Genomic DNA, 17,462 nt, shown 5'->3' on the forward strand with positions numbered 1-17,462 from the left:
GTTGCTAAATTAAACACCGAATTGAACAGGTGGCCTGAATCAGTTATAGCTATAATTAAGTTGACACTAATTAAGATATAATATGTAAGCAGACACTAATGAATTTAGTAACCTGTCTTGAAGAATAATAAAATAGATTCAAAGTGTGATGCATATCTTGCTGTAGAAACGTAACATTATTATATCTCTCTTTTATCTATGCGTCAATAATTTTTTAAGAGTCTTCAGTGTAACAAAAGCAGAAACAGACAGAGGAGTTTTGGCCACAGCTGGGTTCGTGTCACTCTCCTGTGACCTTTCTGACCAGTCAAGCGACTTTGTCGATTGCTTGTTAGCTTTTATACTGCGCCTGAGGCTTTTGAAATGCTTCGAAGCAATCTAGCCAATTCGGCATGTGCGTGCTGACTGCAACGTATGTGTTTATTGACCCCTGTGCTCTCTGCATGAAGCACTCTTTGTCTCAGAGTGCTTTGGAATATAGTGGAAATGTAGACAAATGCATGTAGGGTGACCATGTATTTTCTAGTGTGTTTAGTGCCTACAGCCAATGGCATGATATTCTTTCTCTGGTTGTAGGTGCTTACTTAACTAGAGTTGGTATGCTGTAATATATGAAGAGCTCAGATGCAAAACCAGCTAAAAGCCATCTCGGACAAAAATGAGATAATGATACTGAGTGAATGCTCTCAAAACATATTATACATCCATCAAATACTTTTTCTTCAAACTCACTAAAATACCAGCCTCAGCCCAATCAGAAGTACCGGTACTTACATAGAAACCTATACATCTGAGCCTGATAAAAATGCATTTTTTAAAGAAAGACGTCAGATGGATTTAGCTGGTTTTGCATCTGAACTCTTCATATGTTCAGGTTAGGTTGCTGGATTAGTGCTAGAGTTTATGCAGGCAAATTCATGTTTCTTTTAGGTCTGATGTTACATTTTTAGGGCCCAAGCACCGGTGCGAGGACCCTATTGTAATCGCTCAGATTTTTCTTCTTCTTCACCAAAATGAATCGCATTTTTGAGGGCCTGACGTGCTTGAAAACTCATGAAACTGCACACCTCGAGCTACGTTTCACATACAAAATTCAGTAGACACATGTAACACACCAATACCTACAAAAAGTCCCCCCGATATGAAGTCCGAAACCCATCGGGAAGTCTGTTATTTTTAATTTTCTCGGCAAGTTTTGTGCCGTTTTCAACCGTTGTATTTAAACAAACTCCTCCTAGAGATTTAAACAGATAAACACCAAATTTGGTCAGTGTAATCTAAAGCCCTTTGTGATGTTAAGTTGCAAAGATCTTGAGTTTTTGTTGAAGGACGTGTCCATGGAAGTTGTTATAATTCAGGCACACAATATCCAATCTGCACCAAAATTCATGTATTTGATGAGTCCTGTCTTGAACACATGCCCGTGACCATATTCAGTTATGGCCATAGCCCCGCCTGCTGGCAACAGGAAGTGGCATCTTTTATACTTTAACGAACTTCTCATAGAGATTTAATGTCATCAACATTATATTTGGTCAGTCTACTCTAAAGGCCTTTGCGACGTTAAATTGCAAAGATCTTGAGTTGTCATTAAAGGGTGTGTCTGTGGCGGCCTGACAGAGTTCGGTGTTTCACCATGGGAATAGAAGGTGTTGTAACTCAGCCATACAAAGTCCGATCTGCTTCACTCGTTCGATAAAAGTCCTGGCCTGAACACATGTAAAGGCCAATATTCTGTTATAATCATAGTGTTGTAGCATTTTACATTGATTCCAAAACAATAACTTAAGGCAGTAACAATTTAAACATATTTTATTTGTGAACTTATGTTCAGCTTTTTTTGTGTCTTCCCCCTTTTAACAATTTTTGAGTTTTTCAGATCATCAGTAATCAAAGCTCTGTAAAAATTTGTTACAGACACAACGATTTTCACTAAAAACTCCCAAAGATCATGTTTTCAGGCCATTTCAAATCTTATTTTGATGTAACAAAATGGTTATATGTGAGTATGTGAGTTGTTTACTTACTTTTTTTAATTAGTCCTCTCATTAACGCCATTGTATTGTTTGTTCAGACTGATTTGCGAACGCAGAATACGCACAAACACAAGCGGGATTTATCACATGAACCAATCACAGTGGAACATAACCAGTCGTATCCAATCATATCGCAGTGCCACCTCTCACGTGACTTCCCTCATTCATTCTCAGTTAACCCCCACCAAACTTAACACATGCTTTAGGGGTCTGTTAAAACTCAATGGGGAGTTGAGAGAGATGCGGACTCGGGCTGTAACTTTACCTGCTGGTGATTTTTTTTTTTTTTTTTTAAACGAGTATACACTTTTTAATGTTATGTTTTGTAATATTAGCATTGTTTTATTTTTGTAGTACAATTTTCTCATCCAGTATTTTGAGGAGGCACATTGTATGTTTGCATGTGTGGGTATGCGTGCAATTTGAGTGTAATGGTTTTACGTGCCCCGCTGACCTCTGTGTCTCTGATCCCATACTGGAGTTCTGCCCATTTCATTAGCATGAAGGGAACACTGAGCTCTGCTTTAGGAGTAATATCCTTGCCCGCACTGCTCTGCAGATTAATCTAATACCACACAACAAGCCCCCAACAGCCACTGCTTTACTTCCTCATTTTTTCATTCGTTTTGCATCTGTTCAGTCTGTCATTCACAGAATGCACTTGTTTACTCTGTTTCGCGTAGTGACTATAAATATAATTGCTTACGCAATACCATTTTTATCATGTACTAATCACGAATGCCTGACAACATACAAGTTTTGAGTCAGATCGGCCCAGACAATGATGTCGACGGACGACTCCTCTTGGTGGTTTGAGGCAGTGCGAGGTTTAATGAATTGTTCAAATGGCCTTGTAAAATTTAAACACAGATTTGTCCAGCTGCCCACCGATCAAGCTTCAGGGTGGATGAAGCCTTTAAAGGACATTTTCTTCATAAAAAACCCCTAACTGCACCTGTCGTAAATGCAGTTCTTGTTTCTGAACAGCCAGAAAGCCAACTTCTGTCCACCAAGACCATTGTCAAGAATTACAGTCAGGACCTAAGAGTGTTTTTGCTATGGTTTTCGTCCCAGAGTCTACCCCTGTCTACCCTGCAAGGGTCCACCACTTATTCTTTTCTGCACAATTATGGGAATTGTGCTTATAATTTATGTAAGAAGCAGTATTTTATGATGCTGTAGACCAGATGGCATATCAAACGCTGCAGGCTTAGGATCGGCTCCGACTCATCCTGTGACTTTCAGTACAGAGGCAGAAACAAGATTCCTTATTAGCAGCCGAAATCTGTGCCCTCCTAGATTTCTACATAAGTGCAACACTGTTGTTGACATCCCATGCATATTTGATTATTACACACTTCGGCTAATTTGCTCAATGAAAGTGTAGTACTTTATCGCCGTTTAAGATATTTTAGTATGTTTGTATCCACTCGGATTTTCCTAAAACATCAGTGAAAGAAGTGCAGTTTTTGAATTCAGGTAATTTTCATATTAATGATTGCATTTTTCTCTCTCCCCTTAGGTTGGGACAAGCACTCCTATGGTTACCATGGTGACGACGGACACTCCTTTTGCTCCTCAGGGACTGGCCAACCGTATGGCCCAACTTTCACAACGGGCGACGTCATTGGCTGCTGCGTGAACCTCATCAATAACACATGCTTTTACACCAAGAATGGGCACAGTTTAGGTAAAAGTTATTTAAGCGTAAATCTTATTAATGCTTAAATCATTAGAAATCAATTTTGGGGGGCTCAAGTTTTTGATAACTTTCAAGTGTAATTTCAGAATCCAGAATACAAAGTTAATTCTGATTCTTTTTTCTTGTTCTTTCAGGTGTGGCTTTCACAGATCTGCCAGTAAGTAAAGCACACAGACCTCTCTGTAATCTTAAAACTAAAAGTATTAAAAATAGTTTTTCAATCTTAATAAAATTAATAAACATTAGATGAACCGCTTAAGAAAACTTAAATGAAAATTAGTTAATGAATGATTTTTTCAGTTGAAAAAAATGAAGATTTTTGAGGAAAACATTCCAGGATTTTTCTTCATATAGTGGACTTCAATGGGGATCAGCAGGTTGAAGGTCCAAATTGCAGTTTCAAAGCAGCTTTAAAGGGCCCAACACGATCCCAGCCGAAGAATAAGTGTCTTATCTAGCGAAACGATTGAAGCTGCACTGAAAATGCAATTTAGACCTTCAACCTACTGATCCCCATTGAAGTCCACTATATGGAGAAAAATTCTGGAATGTTTTCCTCAAAAACCTTAATTTCTTTTCGAGTGAAGAAAGACATGAACATCTTGGATGACATGAGGTTTAGTAAATTATCAGGAAATTAACTAGCACACGTAATATATAAATTAGTGTTTTGTAAATTATAGTATAAAGACTGGGACCATTTTATTTGAAAATGTTTTTATTAAAAATAGTCTCAGGCTTTTGGATGTAACTTTATTAGGGCCCTATGGAATCATGGAATCCAGTCATGAAAACGGAATTTACTAAATAACGCGGAATGTCACGGAATTTGTCAAAGTTTGAATGAACTAATCAAAAGTAGGTCATCACACTTAAATCAAACCGCAATATGGACTAGTTTCTGTAAATATTAAGCAGCAAAAATAGCATTTAAATGTGAATCCTGCATGTTCTGTGTGTCTCTGTTTTAATGAATGGAGCAGACGAGCGGTTTTGATTAATACACACAATAAAGTACGCGTGACGCTCGCGGTAATTTCAACATTTGACCGTTCCATTTTAGGAAAACTAGCGTCATAACCCGTCAAAATAAAAGTCCGGTTTGACTTAAAGACATTGTGCCAGAAATATGTGACCCTGGACCACAAAACCAGTCATAAGTGTCAATTATGGTTTGTTAGGATAGAACAATATTTGGCCGAGATGCAACTATTTCAGTATGTGGAATCTGAGGGTGCAAAAAAATCAAAATATTGAGAAAATCGCCTTTAAAGTTGTCCAAATTAAGTTCTTTGCAAAGCATATTACTAATCAAGTTTTGATATGTTTACAGTAGGAAATTTACAAAATATCTTCATGGAACATGATCTTTACTTCATTTCCTAATGATTTTTGGCATAAAAGGAAAATCTATAATTTTGACCCATACAATGTGTTTTTGGCTATTGCTACAAATATACCCCAGCGACTTAAGACTGGTTTTGTGGTCCAGGGTCACATATATTACTACTATAACTGCTACCAAAATAAAACAAACATTATGTTTTAGGGTATAATCACACAACATTTCTTCCATGTTTTAATTTTAATAGTAAATTCCCCTTTGTTTGTCAAAAAAAAAGTTTGCTTAATTTTCAATAATTAAAAGATAAATGATATTAATGTTTTATGTCTTCATTTGATAACCAGAACATTTTAAATACACAACACAGAATTTCTGAGGGTAAAAATAAAACCTTTCATAAGGCTAAGAATAAATTTAAAAAAAATTAAAATTTAAGTATGCATTTAAATAATTAGACATGCTAAAACACAGAATTTGACAATAAAACATGGTGAGAAAAAATAAAACATTTCAAAACCTTGTTTAAATTTAATGTGAAATTGTATAAGTTTCATGATTTTAATTAATTAGACATGCTCTTTGATTAATAAAATGTAATTTACCATTAAAAAGAAGTTGAGAAAAATTAAAACGGGAAAAAAACGGAATTCAGAAAAATTAAAACGGAAAAAACGGAATTTGGAAAAAAATAAAACGGAACTTGCAAAAAATAAAACGGATTTCATAGGGCCCTACTTTATGCCTATATTGTCTCCTCATCGTAATACTTTTATTCATCACGCCTGTATCTCTGTGCTAGCTTGTACTTTCCTGCCCAACTTTGGATCTTTGTATTGCAGCAGTTCTCATGTTACTCTCCCCCTAGGAACTGAATCTCTTGTATTGTAGCATTCCTCATTTGTAAATCTGTGTCTGCCAAATGAATACCTGTAATGGTAGACTGATAATGTGTTGTAAGCTAGTCATGAGCTCAGATGAAGATTTATGCTTTGGTATGGAGTTCACTTAAGGCCTTGCCAGTTAAGGTGTGACTGAGAATTACTGATGGAGTTCATGCAGATCTTCTGAGCAGACTCTCAGCTTTGTCTTTTTGTCCCTGTCTCTCATTTCAGCCTAACCTGTACCCCACAGTAGGGCTGCAGACTCCAGGGGAGATAGTAGATGCTAATTTTGGCCAACAGCCTTTTGTGTTTGACATTGAGGACTACATGAGCGAATGGAGGGCCAAGATCCACAGCATGATCGCTCGCTTCCCCATCGGAGAAAGACTGGGAGACTGGCAGGCTGTTCTGCAGAAGTGAGCAGCCAGTCACCTATTAATAAATTCAGCAGTCGCATTATTGATTAAAAGCTTCTACTTCATGTTACGCTGCTAAGCAGCCTTGTTATGCCTTGTTTGCATTGTTTCTTCTCCTCATATGAACCTTTTTATGTTTATATCTGCAGTATGGTGTCCAGCTACCTAGTGCATCATGGGTATTGTGCCACAGCAATGGCCTTTGCCAGAGCAACAGAGACCATGATCCAAGAGGACCAAACCTCAATAAAAAATAGACAGAGTGAGTACAAAGTCAACTAATTTAGCTAAAAATAAATGGAAATAAATGGATAATTATGTCTTGTGTGATTTGAATATGTGGCAGAATTAATGTAGTCGTAATGCTGGTTAAACGTTGGTTATGATTTGGGTATAGAAAAATTTAACCGTTATGAGGAACTAACATTTTACAGAATAAGCAAAACCGTTGCTTTTTTTGGATGATGGGTTATAAATATTTTATCAGTTTCTCAGAGATGCTATAGTAAAGCATCTTTGGTTTAAGCTGTAATGAACACACTGAATATTTAATGTTACCATAATTGGTTGTCTGACACTGGCCACAACTGAGTGAATTTAATAAATCTTGTTGAAAGCAGCTTTTCAGTATAAGCCATTAGATGAATGAAATGTTATGTGTAATTTTGCTCACAAAGAAAAGGCTACAGGAGTAAAATTTAATGCTGAAAGTTGGTATTATCATAAGTAATCCAATTTTCTGTGATCTTCTGAGTTAAAAGAGTTTGATGTAAAATAAAAGTATGCTGTAGCTGTCCTGGCCAGAAAAAAAGGGATGTTAGGGTCACCCTATCCCCTACCCTAAAGGACCCTGTTCTTAAAGGGATAGTTCACTCAAAAATGAAAACGCTGTCGTTAATTACTAATTAATTACCCGTAAGAACTTCATTCATCTTTAGAACACAAATGAAGATATTTTTGATGGAATTTGAGCACTTTTTGACCCTGGATAGAGACAGGGCTCTACGCTTACTTTTCTTTCTAACTTAAAAAATTTAGGAGCACAGTCAAAATTTTAGGAGCGCCTTCTAATCAATAATTTAAAAATCTGACTCCTTAAAGTGATTTACAGGGGAATTTTGTTTTAACCTTTGTAATGGCATTTTGATAGCTTTATTAAAATTATGTCATCTTTTATGTCAAATTTTTTAAAATATATATTTTATAAGCTTTTTAAAATTTCAAATTCATACAACAGAAAAAGACAAAGTAGAATAAGAATAAGTTACCAATTCAAATAATATCAGTATTAACAAAATTAATTTGTACTACAAAGGTGGCACAGAACACAAAAGTGGCTGGTAGGTGTATTTTCATGTTTAATGAGGCTCAGAGGTGGCATGAGTGCAATCAAATTCATAAATTCATGTTGAGATTAATGTTTTAAATTAAAAATTGTGAATATAGAAATATTAAATTATTTAAATAACTAAAAACATACTTTAAAAATGAAACTAAAACTGCCAGTAGCTGGTGGAAATTCACTGATTTAATTACTGAATCATTCACTCATTCGAATCATCAGTCTTTATGAATCATGGGAAATTGAATCATTGACTCACTAGATTAGTTTAAAAACGCACATTTATTCATAAACGAAACACCGCTGTGTTTGAATGGAGATGCACAGTGGCTCAGTTGTGACTTGTTTTAAACTATTTTTGACGACGAAATAGAGAAAAATCAGGCAATAGTGTTACAGTCAGACAATTTAAGTCACTTAATATTAACTTCTTGTTTATTTGACTATTGTATTAAATTAATATCTCATTTAAAAACTCCCTTAAAAATCATTAAAAGCTGCCACTCGTCTTTCGGATTATCATGTTCATCGCAATCTCACAAAGTTCTATTATAATCAACGAAGCTCTCTCACTGCACAATGAATTTTATTATTTACACTCTCTCTACACTTTGTTTATGAAAGGATTCGTGAGATATGTCTGTGATACATTACTCAACGTTGCAAAAACACGTAGAAACCTTTGAAGCTCCCCTCAGCGTAACACAAATATGCTGATCGGGTTAGTTGCACTGGTGCTCCTAACTTTTTTCATAGTCGCACGCAATAGCAAATGTGACTAAAATGGTCACACTGTAGAGCCCTAAGACAGCAACGCAACTGATATGTTCAAGGCCCAGAAAGGTAGTAAGGACATCATTAAATAAGTCCATGTTACATCAGTGGTTCAATTATAATTTTATGAAGCTGCAGTAATTCTTTTTGTGAATTACTGATGACATGTAGACTATTTTAATGATGTCCTTACTACTTTTCTGGGCCTTGAACTTAGTAGTTGCATTGCTGTCTATGCAGGTGAGAAATCTTTCAAATTTCATCAAAGTAGCTTTGTTTGTGTTCCAAAAATGAACAAAGGTCTTAAGGGTTTGGAACGACTTGGCGGTGATTAATTAATGACAGAATTTTCATTTTTGTTTGAACTAACCCTTTAACTGTCAGAGCTACATATTTCATGTTATTATACGAACCTGTCACAATGTGATTCAAGTTTTGCAAAGAGGCTGTTAAAGATAAATGGAGTATTTAAAAATTGTATTGGCAGCAATCCCTTTGACAACCAACCCCTAGTTTGCATGGAAACACCATTTATCATTTCACCTGTGAGAGGGGGAAATAACATAGAAGTTTTAAAAGCACAAGAGTAATAAAACACCTGTTTAAAAGGGTCAGAGACAAGGAAAATGATCATAAAACTAAATTATGAATGCTCGAAACACTTTACTAACATTGTAAGTAGACCCTAGGGAGAGCTATTGAGTGATAAAAAATGTATGATGTGACCACTTTAACAAGTGCAAAACACACTAGCGGTTTCTTCTTTGGGCTTACAGGAATACAGAAACTGGTATTGGCAGGACGTGTTGGAGAAGCCATTGACGCGACACAGCAGTTGTACCCCGGACTCCTAGAACACAACCCCAATTTACTCTTCATGTTGAAGTGAGTATGTCTACCAGGCTCTGTGTGTCTTTTTGTTTGGAATAGATCAAGAGGAATTGTTTAAATCCTGAAACAAGGTGGAAAAATAAAAGTGTTCTCTTCTCTGGGGATCAGCAGAGCTTAGTTATGTTTGAAAATCCACAGCTCTCTGGAGTTTCATAGAGAAGGCCTACTCAGAAAACATGTAGTATGAGATTAGGGCAATCTGTAACTCTGTTATACAAAATGAAGGTTTCTAAAGTGCCCTGTGGTCATTCTGACGAATAAGGTTCTATTTTTGTTACGTCTTTATGGCAAAACACACGCAGGGTGAAAAGAGGGTCATGGTGGGTTAGGTCTGAGCTGCTCTGATATGATTAGTCATACTGTTGCATAAGGTGGAAAATTAGCTGCCTTTGAACTAACTTTATTATTATATATATTTTTGCAATGCATACATATGTCAGCTACTCTGTTGAATTGTAGATGTTTTTTATAATATGCAGGCCATACTTCCAAACGTTTATCTCGTTTAGAGGTTTTGGGGGGAGCAATGATTTAAATTGCATGCAATTTGAAGATCCACCTACTAAAATAGGTGGTTTCAAACAATAGCCGAAGTTGAAGTTGTCCACTTCCAAAACAAAGATTCACATATAATGTACTCGCCCCTTTGTCATCCAAGATGTTCATGTCTATCTTTCTTCAGTCGTAAAGAAATTGTTTTTTGAGGAAAACATTTCAGCATTTTTCTCTATATAATGGACTGCTATGGTGCATTTAGAAGTTGAGGGAGAACATGAGATGGTAGTTTTTCGACATACCCTAATTGTCATGAACCGGAAAAAAACAGTCCAGGCAGAGTAAGACAAGACGAGAGTTTGACATTAAAAGGTATAGAAATTGTATTATTTTTATGAAAATAATTGATCGTTACGCTAGATAAGACCCTTATTTCTTGGCTGAGATCATATATAACCACATTTGGGATTGTTTGAACCTGCATTTAAACTGCATTTTGAAAGTTCAAACTCGGGGCACCATATCAGTCCATTATATGGAGAAAAATGCTGAAATGTTTTCCCCAAAAAACATAATTTCTTTATGACTTTCGCTGGCTCTGTGTAATGTTAAACTTCTCTTTGGGAGCAATTGTTATTACGTTTGTTTGGTTGCAATTTTGTTTTACCATAAAGATGAAACAGATTTTTTATTTTTTTTATATATATATATTAAGCCTTACATGGAGGTACATGCGTGTTATTATTTAATTGCGCTGTTGGATGTCATCAGATGTCAGATGCTGCTGTGGGAATAGTGCCAGGATGTGTGGGAAGGAAGCAGTGAGAGCTGACTCTTCTCTCTCTGTGACGGATAACAGTTGAATGACAAGCAGACAGTTTAATGGATTGCTGAGCCGACAGTGTCAGTCAGTAGGCATAATGGATAACAGAAACCTGGTTGACAGACATTTGAATTGATTGGCAGGTCTGAAGCGAGTGTGTATTTGTGTATATGAGTTTTTACTGGTACAAAACTGATTTTTGCTGCTCTCCCTTAGGTGTCGGCAGTTTGTGGAGATGGTGAATGGTACAGATAGTGAGGTACGGTGCTTTAGTGTCCGCTCTCCTAAATCACAGGACAGCTATCCCGGCTCCCCCAACTTGAGCCCGCGGCACGGAGCCACCAACACTCACTTGCACAATACAGGTAACAGACACACTTTACACTAGTGTGACTTAAAAAGGACTGGTTCACCCAAAAATTCAAATTCTGTTATTAATTACTCACCCTCATGTCATTCCAAACCTGTAAGACCTTCATTCATCTTCAGAACATAAGTTAAAATATTTTTGATTAAATCCGAGAGCTTTCTAATCCTGCATGGACAGCAATGCAACTGACATGTTCAAGGCCAGAAAGGTAGTAAGGACATGATTAAAATAGTCCATGTGACATCAGTGGTTTAACCTTAATGTTATGAAGCTGCAAAAATACTTTCTGTGTGCAAAGAAAGCAAAAATAACAACTTTATTCTATTCTATTTATAACTTTTATTCTTCTCTTCCATGTCAGTCTTTGATGCACGTTCACAAGTAAAATTGAGTACAATTTGATGAAAGATTTCAGCAAAAATATCATAATTTGTGTTCCAGAGACGAACAAAGGTCTTACGGGTTTGAAACAACATAAGGGTGAGTAATTAATAGAGTTTTCATTTGTGGCCAAACTGTCCCTTTAAGCACTTTGTGATTTAATGTATTTGGTTGAATGAAATCCTTGTTTCATCACAGAATTTAAAGAAAAAACACTAAATAGTATTTTGCATAAGGAAAAAAAAAAGTTAAACTGACATTATTTGCATGACTGATGCAGTTTCTCTTCTAAATTCTCATTACCATAATTCTCAAAAAAATATTCATACTCATGAATAAATTACCATTAATAAAAACATCTATTTATTACATTACTACAGCAGTCAGTCTTCATTAAAATCGTCATATTAAATTCAGTGCAACAAACCCCATGTTGTGCATTTCCAATTGAATTTTACAAATGTTCTTAATTATAGATCTAAAATAATGTTTATTAATATTTATTATTAGGACTGTCAAACGATTAATCACGATTAATTGCATACAAAATAAAAGTTTGCCTAATATATGTGTGTGTGTATTGTGTATTATTACGTATATATAAATACAAACACATTTATGTATATATTTAAGAAAAATTTACAATGTATATGTATTTATTATAATTTTTAGATAATTTATATTATATATAAGTAAAAATATTCTGTACATAAATAACATTTCTATTAAATATATACGTTAATTTGTGTGTATATGTGTGTATATGTATGTATGTATATATATATATATATATATATATATATATATATATATATATATATATATATATATATTACACACAGTACAAACTCAAACTTTTATTTTGTATCCAATTAATCATGTTTGACAGCCCTATTATATTTTTTCATGTTACAGTAATGAGAATTTTTTTGCATTGTATTTATAAGAAAGTAATGTTACAGTGCAATTTTTTTTTTTTTTTTTGGCAAAATAATATTATTAGTTTTATTTTATTTATTTTGAGGTGACACATGACCTTGATATTTATTGATGATTTTCGTGCTCACCCATGTCTGCAGTGTTTCTGTAAAATTGTCTTGAACAGGTCCAAACAGAATCTGCACACTTTTTCTTTTTCCAAAAACTGTAGGGGAGAAATCTATGCAATTAGAAGCAGTTCAGTTCAGCAAATACCATCATGATGTTTACTTACAGTTACACTGTATACATTTTAAAATTACAAATATTTATTAATTCATTTCTTAGTTGAGCTATCTAGTCTTAATTGGTAGCTGAAAGCATTGAAGGTCCACTGAAGTGCTTTGAAACACTTTTTTGAAGTGTTATTCCATGTGTTGAAGTAATTTTAACTGAAACATGAAGATGGTGATATATGTGACCCTGGACCACGAAATCAGTCTTAAGTAGCACGGGTATATTTGTAGCAATAGCCAGAAATACATTTTATTGGTCAAAATGATACATTTTTCTTTTATGCCAAAAATCATTAGGATATTAAGTAAAGATCATCTTCCATGAAGATATTTTGTAAATGTCCTACCGTAAATATATCAAAACTTAATTTTTGATTAGTAATATGCATTGCTAAGAACTTCACTGTGACAACTTTAAAGGCAATTTTCTCAATATTTTGATTTTTTTTTTTTTTTTTTTTTTTTTTTTTTTTTTTTGCACCCTCAGATTCCAGATTTTCAAATAGTTGTATCTTGGCCAAATATTGTCCTATCATAACAAACATGTTTGTTCAGCTTACAGATCTCAAAAAATTGACCCTTATGACTGATTTTGTGGTCCAGGGCCACATATATCAAACAGCCCCACCCCTTTTTAAAATTCCCAATAGTGTTTTGATTATATCACAGCTTGGACCAGAGCCGCTAAACTCAGCAGTGTTTTTTTCCACAGAACTGGGCTACTTTAACACTGTTGCCACATGTTGTTTTTCATGTCCGCGGGTTGAATTGACCCCAGTAATGTCATATTTAGCACCTGAAATGCGAATTTACCAGGGGAACCCCAACAAAGAAAATGTGTTTTTTACCCCCTAGAACACGATACATGCGATACACCATTGGGCTAGTTTTCAGCTAGTTTTGAGTAGCAATTGGGTGGGTTTTGTTGTGAAAACCTGGCAACCCTGGAACTCATTCATACCCCTGTAAAATGTAGCATTCAGTGTAGAATTGAAATGGGTTTGACACGGTCTGCGCTGACTCGTGCATATGATCCGCCTGTGACTTCATTCGCCTCAACGTAAAGCATATTTACACTGTCTAAATCATTCCCTGTCCCCTAAATAGTGCACTATTTGCCATTCACTGTACAGAAAATACTAATTCTGTGAACAAGTGACTGATTTCAGACACAGCTTCAGCGTCTATTTCTAGTGTAGGGGGCGGGACGCTTCGGATTCTAGAGAGAATTTGATTGGACAGAAAGTTTAATGAGAAGCTGAAGTGCAGGGTGATGTCATGAAAATCACTGAACCATATTGGTGGAAGTTAGAGACTAAGTTTTGAATGTTTATATCTTGTAAATGCGAATTTTGTCACTGTTTTGAAACACATTAGATTATAAATAACCTTAAGGCTAACATTCATACTAAAAGCCTAAAAAAATTACATTTTGATTTCATGGGGACTTTAATCAAATTAGCCCAAATATTTATTAAACCAAGTTGCAAGGCTTTAAATATATATAAACCTTATTGAAGAACAGATGTTCATATGCAGAATTCTGTGGGCTTAGGTTCTGTGTGGGTCTGATCATGAGTAACGTCTTCAAGAGAACACATTCATAAAAGATGTGGAACAGATTTCTTGAATCACTTGTTTCACCTGTACTGCAGTTTGGCGGATTATGTAATTTACAACTGAAGTCATGCACTTTCATTTATGCTGTTTCTCAAGATAGCTCTTATTGTTTCTTTCTCTCATGACTCAGGAGCAGACAGTCCCACATGCAGTAACGGGGTCACCCCTACTAACAAAAATAAGAGCCACAACAAGTACACAGGCGTAAGCTCCGCCTCCTCTTCTCCATCCTCCTCTCCTTCCTCCGTCAACTACTCAGAGTCCAACTCTACCGACTCCACCAAGTCCCAGCCCCACAGTGCCACCAGCAACCAGGAGACTAGGTCTGTGTTGTTGCTGCTTGGGTTAGTACCAGATTTTGAACCAGAGAGAAAAACGGAATGTGCGGTTGAATGCAAGCAAGGCCAAGCATATAAAATTGAACTTGTTTTCAAATGTTGTGTACTGACTTTCTCGAGAGACCCGCTCTGCTGTTGACAGTGTGTTTTTGTGTGTTGACAGTGATAGCGAGATGGAAATTGAGGCAGAACATTACAGCAATGGCGTGACAGAAAGCTCAACTCGCATTATGAATGGCACATACAAACACCAGGAAATCCTGCAGGCGGATGACAACAGTGTTGGCAATGGAGTAGCAGGTACAGGACAAACTCACATAGCGTATATGCAGGACTTTCAATGTTGTACTCAACAGGCTGTGAAACGTTTTTTTTATTTTCTCTGTATCCCTCGTTCATTCTTCACTCTGAAGTGACTAGTTCTTTCTCTGCTTTCTCTGTCCTTCTCCCCCTTGAGAGCTGCTAAATTGAGCTTCTCTATAATTCAGCCCATTAAATGTTTTTCTCCAAGGTTACAAAGAGGGAGTGTGATCTTTTGTAGTTGCAAAGTTTTTGTGGAGTGTGTAGTTTTTTATAGCAACCAGTGCTCGTTTTTTTTTTTGTATTTATTTTATTTTATTTTATTTTTATTTCTTGTTATACTTTCAGGCACATGATTTCTTTGCTTAGATTTGAGAAAATGGTTAAACTTGGTCTATTTTTATTCGCACTATTAGATTAAGGACTTTGCGATGTTCTTTTATTTTTATTATATTAATAGGTGTATCAAACAATTAATTGCAATTAATCGCATCCAAAATAAAAGTTTGTGTTTACATAATATATGTGTGTATACTGTATATATTTATTATTTAGATATAAATGATATATAAGCATTTCTAAAATATATACATGTATGTGTGTGTATTTATATATACCAAAAATAAACAGTACATACACATATATTACGTAAACACAAACTATATTATATTATATTATATTATATTATATTATATTATATTATATTATATTATATTATATTATATTATATTATGTTATTTAGTTAAATTATGGGTCAGTAATTTTTTTTTAATAAATTAATAGTTTAATTAAGAAAGGGTGCATTAAATTTACATGTATAATGTTACAAAATATTTCTATTACAAATAAATGCTGTTCTTTTAAACATTTTTTTTGAATGCAAGTAAATGCAATTAGTCATTTTGCAGCTTGATATTATATTATATTATATTTTAAATTATGAGTCAGTAATTTTTAAAATAAATTAATATCTTAATTAAGCAAGGATGCATAAAATTGACATTTATAATGTTACAAAATATTTCTATCACAAATAAAAGCTATTCTTTTAAACACAAACATTTATTTTGGTTGCGAGTAATTGTGATTAATCATTTGACAGCCCTATATTATATTATATTATATTATGTTAAAAATTATGAGTCAGTAATTTTTTTTTTTAAGTAAATTAATATTTTAATTAAGCAAGGATGCATTAAATTGACATTTATAATGTTACAAAATATTTCTATTACAACTAAATGCTGTTCTTTAAACACAAACATTTATTTTAGATGTGAGTAATTGCAATGAATCGTTTGACAGCCCTATATTTTATTTTATTTATTTATTTATTTATTTTTATTTTTTTGGTTGTTGTTGTTGTTGCAAATTAATGGATTAGGAATTAATTTTTTTATTATTTTAATTCAGCATGGATGCTTTGAATTGACATTTATAATGTTAAAAAAGATTTCTATTACAAATAAATGCTGTTCTTTTAAACTTCTTTTAAAAACATTTCTGGAGGAAAAAAAAATCACAATTTCCATAAAAATATTAACATTAAGAAATGTTAACATAAGAAATATTTCTTGAAAAACAAATCAGCATATAATAATTTCTAAAGGATCATCTATTGTGTTCTATTCCGCAATATTTGCATTCCCAGTAGTTCTGCTCGCTAATTAAACATGGCCTCAGATTAATAAAACAATTTTGGTGAGATTTCCCAGCAGTACCATATTGAAGCAATTTTTTAACCACAAATGTCCGCTGTGCAGTTAGTGTTGCAAACATGTCTGCTTTTGTTGTTTCATTGCAATTTATCTGCTCCTCTAGATGACAGCTGCAGCTCAAGACAGCTGTGTGGAGGAAACCAGGCGGCCACGGAGAGAATGATCCAGTTCGGCAGAGAGCTTCAGGCCCTCAGCGAGCAGCTCTGCCGCCAATACGGCAAGAACGCCACTCACAAAAAGATGCTGCAGGTAGGAGGGATAGAGGGAAATCAGAGGGAGGGTGTTATGGTGATATTGTGCAATCATAACACATCAGTTTGATTGTTGTGTTTTATATTAAATATTGGTGAAGTGGTCTATTTAGTCTTGCAATCATATTCCGAGAATATAAACTAATCTGTTCAACTCCTCTGCCTCTTGTTTGTTGCTGATGTAAATACACAGTTGAAGTGGAAAGTTGATTAGCCCTGTGGGTAGCAGTACACTTGCATCCTTTGTACCCACTCGCCAATGTGTTTGTTTGTGTGTTCAGGATGCATTCAGTCTGCTGGCGTACTCAGACCCCTGGAACTGCCCCGTGGGCCAGCAGTTGGACCCCATGCAAAGAGAGGCGATCTGCTCCGCTCTCAACAGTGCTATTCTGGGTAAGGCTGCTTGGCTGGCTGAGATCACACACTGAGAAATTGTGTGAACATGATCGCTTATGTAGGCCTTTTAATTTAAATGTGGCCACAGTAATGTGAGACCATTATTACGTGAGCATGTAATGGGCTGGTAACATGGCCACAAGTTGTTATGATCGTTCCTACATAATGG

At 35.0% G+C, this 17,462-nt stretch overlaps 1 protein-coding gene across 3 annotated transcripts in view; it reads left to right on the top strand.

The window, feature by feature from the left end:
- Window positions 1-17,462, top strand: part of ranbp10 (RAN binding protein 10) — a 36,359-nt gene that overhangs the window by 14,543 nt on the left and 4,354 nt on the right. For 2 of the 3 annotated variants that reach the window (XM_051135596.1, XM_051135595.1), the window contains exons 4-13: window positions 3,559-3,726; window positions 3,873-3,895; window positions 6,196-6,380; window positions 6,530-6,642; window positions 9,273-9,381; window positions 10,922-11,070; window positions 14,421-14,634; window positions 14,792-14,928; window positions 16,750-16,895; window positions 17,179-17,290. In XM_051135596.1, the coding sequence (XP_050991553.1) occupies window positions 3,559-3,726; window positions 3,873-3,895; window positions 6,196-6,380; window positions 6,530-6,642; window positions 9,273-9,381; window positions 10,922-11,070; window positions 14,421-14,634; window positions 14,792-14,928; window positions 16,750-16,895; window positions 17,179-17,290 (1,356 nt within the window). The remainder of the gene's footprint in view (window positions 1-3,558; window positions 3,727-3,872; window positions 3,896-6,195; window positions 6,381-6,529; window positions 6,643-9,272; window positions 9,382-10,921; window positions 11,071-14,420; window positions 14,635-14,791; window positions 14,929-16,749; window positions 16,896-17,178; window positions 17,291-17,462) is intronic. The other variant, XM_051135597.1, reaches the window with a different exon arrangement.

This window comes from Labeo rohita, chromosome 18 (assembly GCF_022985175.1).
Source record: "Labeo rohita strain BAU-BD-2019 chromosome 18, IGBB_LRoh.1.0, whole genome shotgun sequence".
NCBI classification, from domain to species: Eukaryota; Metazoa; Chordata; class Actinopteri; order Cypriniformes; family Cyprinidae; genus Labeo; species Labeo rohita.